This window comes from Poecilia latipinna, unplaced genomic scaffold (assembly GCF_001443285.1).
Source record: "Poecilia latipinna isolate Pla-1442-1.1 unplaced genomic scaffold, P_latipinna-1.0 Scaffold2610, whole genome shotgun sequence".
Taxonomy (NCBI): domain Eukaryota; kingdom Metazoa; phylum Chordata; class Actinopteri; order Cyprinodontiformes; family Poeciliidae; genus Poecilia; species Poecilia latipinna.
This window is the reverse complement of record NW_015115226.1, coordinates 1-9715: the sequence shown is the minus strand read 5'-3', so window position 1 is coordinate 9715 and position 9715 is coordinate 1. Positions and strand designations below refer to the sequence as shown.

At 39.6% G+C, this 9715-nt stretch overlaps 1 protein-coding gene across 1 annotated transcript in view; it reads left to right on the top strand.

Moving 5' to 3' along the window:
* Positions 1 to 4697, top strand: part of LOC106938516 (E3 ubiquitin-protein ligase TRIM37-like) — a 64611-nt gene extending 59914 nt beyond the window's left edge. Inside the window, exons 13-14 of the mRNA XM_015020590.1 lie at positions 2244 to 2552; positions 3685 to 4697. Of these exons, the coding sequence (XP_014876076.1) occupies positions 2244 to 2552; positions 3685 to 3842 (467 nt within the window). The 3' untranslated portion in view covers positions 3843 to 4697. The remainder of the gene's footprint in view (positions 1 to 2243; positions 2553 to 3684) is intronic.
* Positions 4698 to 9715: the final 5018 nt, after the last annotated feature.

The window sequence follows — 9715 nt, the reverse complement described above, 5'->3', positions numbered from 1 at the left end:
TAAATCGCCAGGGAGGCGTGCGCTCTGCTCTGCTGTTAAATATCGCCAGACAGCTGCTGTGCTGGGCGCATGTAAACCTGCTCTCGATCAGACTGGTGTACATCCCCACCGCAGGCCCAACAGCATTGAGGGACATTGCCCGCCCTCATGGCAGCAAACCAGCATAACGCAAAGAAATTTGCACAGTTTTTCCCCCAACTAACTGACTGAGTTGAGTAAAGCTGTTGGATGCAGGTAATGAAGCTGCCATGGAGAGAGGATGCGCTCTCCCAGGCTGGGGCAGAGATCAGGAGCCACCCAGAAATAGGGCAGCGTCTCTGGGTCTGGCGGCTGAATGGGAGCACCTAGAGAGGCTCGGTCTCCCTCAGGATGTGGTGCGCACCATTCAGGACGCACGAGCCGCTTCTACCACAGCATTATATGCTTCGAAGTGGTCAGCCTTTCAACGCTGGTGGACGGGAGAGAGCATGGAGCCCATTTCATGTCCTTTAGGCTGAGTGCTGTCATTTCTCCAGCAGCTGATGGACAGAAATTTAGCTTTCAGCACCATTAAAACATATACTGCAGCTATTTCCTCCTGCCATGAGGGTTTTGGTGAGAGAACGGTTTTCAACCACCAGCTAATGAAGCGGTTTCTGAGAGGTGTGCTCAGAAGCAGACAGGTGTCGCGTCCACTTGCTCCTCCATGGGATTTGACCCTGGCCCTGCACGCTCTGGTTGAAGCTCCATTTGAGCCTTTAGCCCAGGCTCCTCTTAAGTTCATGTCTTTTAAAACTGCTCTGCTGTTGGCCCTTATGTCTGCAAAGAGAGTGAGCGATTGTCCCGCTCTCTCTGTTGCTCCTTCTAATACGAGCCGACGGCAGCTCACCCTGCTTTTACTCCTCAAAGCATCACAAGCTCGTTCAGATCAAGGGAGATATCTTTTGAGGGTTCTTATCCCCCTCCTCATAAATCTGAGACAGAAGCTGCTTCTCATCTTCTCTGCCCCGTGCGCGCGCTCTCTTGTTATGTGGCGCTCACGTCTGCACTGCGTCGCTCTCAGTGTCTGTTCATGCATTACAGAGATAACTCAGTGGGGCGTCCTCTGTCTGCCCAGTGTCTTTCTCACTGGTTGTGTAAGGCCATCTCGCAGGCTTACACTTCTTCTGGATTGGCTCCTCCAGAGAATCTTGAGAGCTCACTCCACCAGAGGGATTTCATCCTCCACAGCTCTGCGTGGAGGAATGTCTGTGGAGGACATTTGCACGGCAGCTTCCTGGTCATCTCCATGCTCATTTATTCGGTTTTACCTGTGTGATGTTTCCACGTTCTCTATGTCCCATTCTGTCCTCAGAGTTCTGACAGAATAATTATTTTTGTCATGTTTATTTACAAAGCATTTGTGAACAACATGGTTGTCCAAAGTGCTGTATAATAAGTTACCTGTTCTGTTCATCGTTACATTGTTACAGTTCGTAACGTTTGTTGTTCCTGTTCACAGCAGCAGGTCTGTTTGTCAACCTTTCTGACCAGAGCCTATTCTCCTCTCTGGTCTTCTGCTGTATGGGAGGCCAGGAGTGCATAATTACACACTCTAGGCTGAGACTGTTTTTGTTATATGCAAGCAGATGCTTCATGGTGGTAGTCTGGATGGACCCAGTGAGGCATAGACTACATCCTGCTTTGCCGTTAACCCACTAGCGATAGCCTTAAAGGGCTGCGCCTATACTCATAGAATCTGGGGTTACAATATGTAACCAACAATTCTTTTAATGATCCTAAATAAATCCCTGAGATAAAATATGGAAATAAGCAGACCATGAATTTTCACAACTTTTGAGCAAAACTACAACCTCATTAGGGCTGGATGATATGGTTGCAAACCTTATTTCAATAAAAGAGTTTCATATTGGTCGATATTGATAATTATTGATTTTTTTTGTTTTCAATATCTAAAATACTGTCAAACTATATATCTATTTTTAAGCAGTTATGAGGTAGGGTAGTACAACCTAAACTGCTGCTGTGCAAGTTACTCAACAGGTTGTTATTAGGTAGCCAAAGTTGTGGGAAACTTGAAACTGCTGGTAACCCAGCAGGTTGTTACTAGGTAACCAAAGAGCAAGTGAGTTAGTCGATGTCACCAACCACAAGAGGTTAAGCGGCTAAAGCCTTTCCTCTCCCTACAGCTCACGGAATGCCATGTGGTTGTGGAACATTCTGTACATTGGATTCCTTTTTGTTTTTGTTCTGGTTTTCTGCAGCCCACGCTCACTCCAGAAAAGAGCGGGAGCGGCGACCGCAGGTGGTGCGGCGATCAGCTCCGGACTCAGGAGTCTTGATCCGCCTCAAGGCGCAGATGGCGGAGGTCCGCAGCAAGATGGCCGACGTCAAGAGTCAAGTTCTGGAAACGCGTGAGTCTGGGGAGCCCAGACCCGGCCCATCTGGTGGCTTCGGCATGGAGGAGGCTTTGGCTCATTCTGCCAGTCCAGAGCTGCCAGCTTGCCACAAGGGCGACGCTCTGGAGCAGGTGGGGCAAGCAGCTGCGACCCGGTCCAAGGCCTGCCGACCCAGTAAGGACTCTGTCAAAAAAAAACTAATCATCTGCTTTTGTTTGTTTAAAGTAGGAAAACAGTTTACCAGCAAAATGCACTGATGCAGAGGCAGAGTTTAAGGCTGGAAGTAAATATTAATGCAGCTCTTTGAGAGCTGTTGTCATCACAAACTATATCTTGTTTTACACTTATGTAAGCAGTTATCATTCCCTGCTGCTCCTTAAAACATCCGGAATCATCTTTACTATAAAGTGTTGCAAAAAAAGGCATTCTTTAGACCTGGAGCAGGAATATTTGACTCGTATTAGACAAATGTCCAAAGCAACAATCCTTCCATTCAGTTGTCTGTCTGTAGAGCATCCATCTACCTATTCATCCATTTGTTATCTTGACATGTTATAAAGTTGTTACATTCTGCAGATTTTTCATTTAACCACTTAAGCCTTTTTTGTATAAAATTAGAAATGCACTAAATACAAATAATCAAATAAATTCATTTTTAAATAAGAAAATAATCATTTTATTCCCTAAAAAAGCAACAACACAGCACTCCTTTAGTTTACATATTATCATTTGTAGCAAATAATGCATCTGCAGCTAGAAGATATTTCTAACATCAGTATATGAAAAGCTTAAGCCTTTCTGCTGGACTTAACATCAATACGGTGTTGGGCTGATCTGTCGATAATTTTTTTATTTAACCACTTCATATTTAGACAGCAGAATGTGCTTAATAGATCTTTTTTTACAGCACTTGAACCAAGTGAAGCTAAAACTTTGCCATTTGTGTTCTAGGCAGAACATATTTACAATTTTTTTTATCTTAAATGCAAAATCTGTATATTTTTTGTACAGTTTTATGAGGTAATTGCCTTTTTTGAGTCTGTATACTCTAGCTAACAATTAATTGATTACCAAATGTTGACAATTATTTAAATAATCAGTTAATAGTTACTAATCACGATTAATCCGTTTCAGCCCTAGAAATACTATAGCAAAAGAAGAGAAGAAACTCCTGTGTTTTGGCCTTAATTAACTGATCATGAAATCAAACCTGTTTGTATAATTAAATCATGATAAAGCTGCCATTGTATTGTATTAAAACGTGACATTATCCCTAGATTGTTCCAGCGTGTTTTTCTGTCTGCAGCCAGGAAGTCTCTGTCTCCCGTTCTGGACAGCAGCGGAGAGTCTCTGCTTGTGAAAAGGAGGAGTTCCGAAGACTTGAAGGACGACCTCAGAGGAGCAGAGTCCGCTGCAGAGCTCAGCCTGCATCCTACAGATGGGACAGGAGCTGGAGAGGGTTAGTCCAGCTTTTTCAAGTTCTTTTCAAACCCAATAAAGTTTATTGGATAATTAGAATTAGGGGCAGCAGAGAAAAGCTGCAACTGTACTTCATTCTTACAACAGCAGCCAGTGCAGTGAGAGTTTAAACATTTCTTAAGTCAGATAAACTGCTGTTTAGCTTTAAATTATTCTCCACAATGTTCTGAGGCATTATGGAGAACATCTTGTTTTTAAAGCCTGGTTCTATGTGACTTATTGTTCTACTTGGCTTATAAGTATTTCTTCAGTGTAGCTCCAAAACCATCCACTCTGTTCTCTGTGCTGTTGGAGTATGGCTGAAAATAGTTGCTGATTCTTGAGTGGCTCAACTGTTTTAAACTTCCGTTGTTTTGGCACAATGCAGTGCTCGTCTCTTAACATTCTTACTTTCTGCACAGCATTGTATGTACATATTTTTTCTTTTACAAACATTGATTTTTATTGGTTTCTATAGAGCCCTCTAGGGGACATGGGGAAAAATTTAGCTTTTGTGTTCCCTCACAATATGCTTACTGCAATATTTGCTGGTCTGTTTTGTATACAGTCACAAATGTCAATTTAAAATTTCAAATGTATGCACATTTAAAGAACCTCAGTGTTTATTCTTAACTCTTTGGTGCAAAAAACTGATTGAAAATTGATTGAGTCCGTTTGAGTAAGGTTGCAATGGAACTGCACATGAAAACATCCCTTTAAACCACTGAGACTACCAATACAAAAGAGACAATCAAAACTGTCAGAAGACTCATTACCCCACGATAATAACCCAGAAATAGTCCAAAAAGTTTAGATGTATTTTTTCTTCTTTCCTACATACGGAAATCTTCTGTTTATATCTTAGGTTTGTGGTGCATTTCTTTCCTAAAGAAAAAGATTTTTTTTAAAAACTTCTGATATTTCACAACGAGATAGTAAGATACATGGAAAAACCTCACAAAAGCCTTATATAATAGCAGAAAGTATGATGGCCACTGTTAGAAAGGTTTGCAGTATTCAATTATGACGCATGAACTAATCAGTACAGTATTGCGAGAGAACACAAAACCTTTTGTGAGATAATGCAAAAGAAAAAAAAAAATTCCATATCCCCTAGGGGGCTCCGTAGGTTTCAACTTCAGATTTGCTAAATTGTCAGATTTATTTAGATGGGTTCAGTTATTAGTTTTTTTTCTCTTTTTTATGAGAATTATTTACACCAAAAATAGAAACAACAAATTTGTCCACAATAAATAAAAACACAACTGTCTCTTGAAAAGCTCAAAACTTAGCAAAAGTTTCATGCCGTCTCTCAATATTTATTAAATAATTAATCCAAATCAGACTTTCCTTCTTATTTTAGTTCAATATTTTAAATAACTAAACAGCAAATATTGGAAATCTTTATGCTTATCACAATAACACATTTTGCTGGACGATAAATTGTTCCAGAAGTTATTGTAATAAATGATAATATTGTTTTGAGACCATTTTTAAGTAATGGAAAAATAATAATGCAAGAACACATTGTAAAGGATCGGTAAACTTTACATTCTAATGAACATTTAACACTGGACCTGGAAAACATTTTAAATATCCAAGATAAACAAAACAACAAATAAAATTAATTTTGAAGTATTTGTAAACAAAATTGTCCTTCAAAAAAAGGGCCGAAGACTTATTTTTTTTTTTGTATTAATATTTTTATTAGAAGGGAAAGAGACATTACAGGCAAAACCTTTACTCTTAACATAGTACGCCGTGATACACACCTTCTTTATGGCATCGATAGAAACGAACAGGATACAGGTATAGAAGAGGTAAAAAGTACATAACTGACAAAAGGCATACAATTTACCTCCTATGAGTATTTTTCTTTTTCATAAGTGAACAAGACACAAGAACAAACCTAGTAAAAAAAAAAAAAAAAAAAAAAAAAAAAAAAAAAAAAAGAAAACAGAGGGGGAAAAAAAAAAAAAAAGGGTGGGATGGGGTGTAGCACTCAATCCGGGGGAAGAGACTGAAGAGAGTGAAAGAATGTCATGAAAGGGCGCCATAAGTTATAAAATTTGGCTGAGCTGCCTTTCACTGAATATCTAATTCTCTCCAATTTTAGAAAAGACATGGTGTCATTTAGCCACTGATTGCTAGAGGGTGGTTTAGTTAGTTTCCAGTGGAAAAGAAGACGGCATCTTGCCAATAAGGAAGTAAATGCTAAGACGTCCAATTGATTGGAAGTGAACTGTTTGTAGTTAACTGGAAGCCCAAATATGGCAACATGGGGAGAAGGTTTAATAACCACTGAAAGTATCTTTGACATAGTAATAAAGTAGGTCTGCCAAAAACTATGAAGAGATGAACAGGAATAAAACATGTGAGTTAAATTACAGGTAGGCGCACGACATTTCTCACAAATGTCAGAAACGGAGAAAAATTGCGACAATCGATTTTTAGAGAGATGAACCCTGAAGAGAACTTTAAACTGTATAAGAGAAAGTCGAGCACAGATTGAGCTTGAATGAATTTTCTTAAGAGCATTATTCCACCAATCCTCTCCCAAATTTAGACCAAGTTCGAGTTCCCAAGCAGCCTTAATCTTAGTAATGAGTGAAGAATTAAAAGACAGAATTTCATTGTAAACTTTAGAGATATATGACCTTTGAAGAGGATCCCAACTCAGAAACAACTCCAAGTACAGGTTTGGTGGCCTAGAAGGAAAACCGGGAAACAGAACCCTGGCGCAGTGTCTAATTTGAAAGTACCGGAATAGATGAGAAGGGGGGAGATTAAATTCTGATGCAAGGTCTGTAAAGCTGCGAAAAATACCTTCTTTGTAAAAATCCTTAAAACATAACAGCCCTTTATTATCCCATGACAAAAAGGCGGGATCTGTGAGTGCTGGTTGAAACAAGTGGTTCCTCATTAAAGGAGCAAGTGTAGATGCTGAGTTAAGTTTGAAATGCCTCCTAAACTGGCACCAAATTTTTAAGACGGAGCGAACTACTGGATTGTTTGTAAAGCCAGAGGGGTTGGATGTAATGGGGGAAGTGAGAAGAGCAATTAGTGAGGATTGGGAGCATGATTGTGCTTCCAACTTGCACCATGGGAAGTTCAGGGATCCAAACCAAAATGAAATTTTGTGGATATGGGCCGCCCAATAATACAGCTGGAAGTTTGGAAGTGACAAACCACCGCTGAATTTGCATCTATGAAGAGTGGATTTGCGGATTCTGGGTGATTTACCACACCATAGGAAGCCAGAAATAACTTGATCCAACATTTTAAAGAAATGTTTCGGCAGAAACAGTGGAAGACTATTGAACAAAAATAAGAATTTAGGTAAAACATTCATTTTAATTGCATTGATTCTACCTATAAGTGAAAGAGGTAAACTATTCCATCTTTGGAGGTCCAATTTAATTTTAGCAATTAAAGGCAAAAAGTTAGCAGCAAAAAGAGAGCTTAATGACCTAGTTACACTGACACCCAGGTACTTAAAACCAGAGCAGCTCAACTTAAACGGAATGTCAGATTGTGAAAGCTTTAATGCAGCCGCGTTGATAGGGTAGCATTCACTTTTAGCAATATTTACTCTGTAACCAGAAAAAGATCCAAATCTTTGAAAAGCAGATAAAATTGACGAGATGGAAAGATTAGGGTTTGAGACGTACAGCAATAAATCGTCAGCATAAAGAGATAGTTTGAATTCTGTACCTAATCGGGAAATTCCGGTGAAAGAGTTAGAGGACCTTAAAAAGATTGAGAGAGGCTCTATAGCCAGAGCAAACAACAAAGGGGATAACGGGCATCCCTGTCTAGTGCCGCGGAAAAGTCAGAAAAAACTGGATTGAATACCATTGGAGGAGACACTAGCATGAGGGGAAACATAAAAGAGACGTATATAAGAAATGAATGCATCACCCAGTCCAAATTTCTTTAAAACTGCAAATAAGTAATCCCATTCAACTCTGTCGAACGCTTTCTCAGCGTCGACCGAGATCACAACTTCAGGTATTTCAGTGGAGGTTTTGGAGTAAATAATATTCAGGAGTGTACGGACATTAAAGAAGAGTTGCCTCCCCTTAACAAATCCAGTTTGCTCATGTGAAACAATAGTTGGTACTATACTTTCCAGACGACAAGCCAAAGCCTTAGCAAGGATCTTAGCGTCTACATTTATTAAAGAGAGAGGTCTGTATGAGCTACAAATATTGGGATCTTTATCCTTTTTTAAGAGGAGACAAATAGAGGCTTGTGTTAAAGTATGAGGGAGACTGCCCTTTTGTAGTGACTCTTTGTATACCGCATGGAGTATTGGGGATAGCTTGTCCTGGAATTTTTTAAAAAATTCAACAGGGAATCCATCCGGACCGGGAGCTTTGTTACTTTGCATGCTTTTCATGGCAGCAACAATCTCCTCTATGGTTAAAGGCAAGTCAAGTTCCTTAGCAACATTTGGGTTTATCACAGGGAAGTTGAGGCCGTCAAGGAACTGATTCATTTCAGTAGGATTAGCTGGAAATTCGGATTTAAATAACACAGAATAAAAAGACTGAAAAACCGAATTAATGGTAGTAGGATCCTGATGCAGAGTGCCTGACAAGTCCATAATCTGTGGGATCATGTGCGAAGCTGCCCGACGACGAAGCTGGTGAGCGAGAAGTCGGCTAGCCTTATCACCATGTTCAAAATAAGTAGAGCGTGACCGTAAGAGAAGTCGCTCTGCATCATTGGTGGTAAGAAGATCAAATTCAGTCTGTAAGTCAACCCGTTGTTTAAGTAAACCTGGTGAGGGGGAAATAGCAATTTGTTGATCCAGATTAGTAATATCAGTACTAAGTTCTAGCAATTTCGCTTTGCGCATCTTATTCAAGTGGGCGGAATATGAGATAATTTGTCCTCGTAAAAACGCTTTTAATGATTCCCAAAGTAAAGAATATGAAATTGGATTACTCTCATTTTGATTTAGTACAATGAAATCATCAATTTGAGCTGCGATAAATGTGTTGAACCTTTCATCTGAAAGAAGTAGAGGGTTGAGTCTCCAAGGTGTGACATACCGATGTTGAAAAGCAAACTTAATATCTAATGAAAGAGGGGCATGATCAGAAATGACAATAGGGTGATAATCAACAGATAGAACATTTGGAATTAATTTAGAGTCAACAAAAAAATAATCAATACGAGAGAAAGACTGATGCAAGTGGGAAAAGAAAGAAAATTTCTTGGATTGGGGATTATAAAATCTCCAAGGATCAACGCATCCATTCTTTGACATGAAATCTGAGAGTGATCTAGACATTAATGTAGGGACCAAACTGCGTGGGGCAGACCTATCTAATTTGGGATCGATGACGCAATTCATATCCCCGCCTACTATAAGGAGATTATTATCTAAAGAAGGAAGAGATTCAAAAAGCTTATTCATAAAGTTAGGGTCATCAAAGTTGGGGGCATATATATTCACTAACAGAATTGGGACATGGAATAATTTACCAATGACAATTAAGTATCTACCATTTTTATCCGAAATAATTTTAGAAGCTGAAAACTGAATTGATTTGCTAACTAAAATAGCAACCCCCCTGGCTTTAGAGTTGAAATTTGAATGAAATGCATCAGAAACCCGGGGACATTTTAGTCTGACCTGATCTTTGGTGCGCATATGGGTTTCCTGTAAAAACACTAGGTCAGCTTTAAGATGTTTCAAATGGGCAAAAATCCTTGATCTCTTAAGTGGGCTCCCCATACCTTTGATGTTCCAGCTCAAAAATCTCACAGAAGACCCCGTTTGTGGGATGTTCACATTGTTATCTTTAGTAGACATGTTTCAAGACGATTGTAAAGGTAGAGACAGGAAAACTGAGTATGGTGTACCG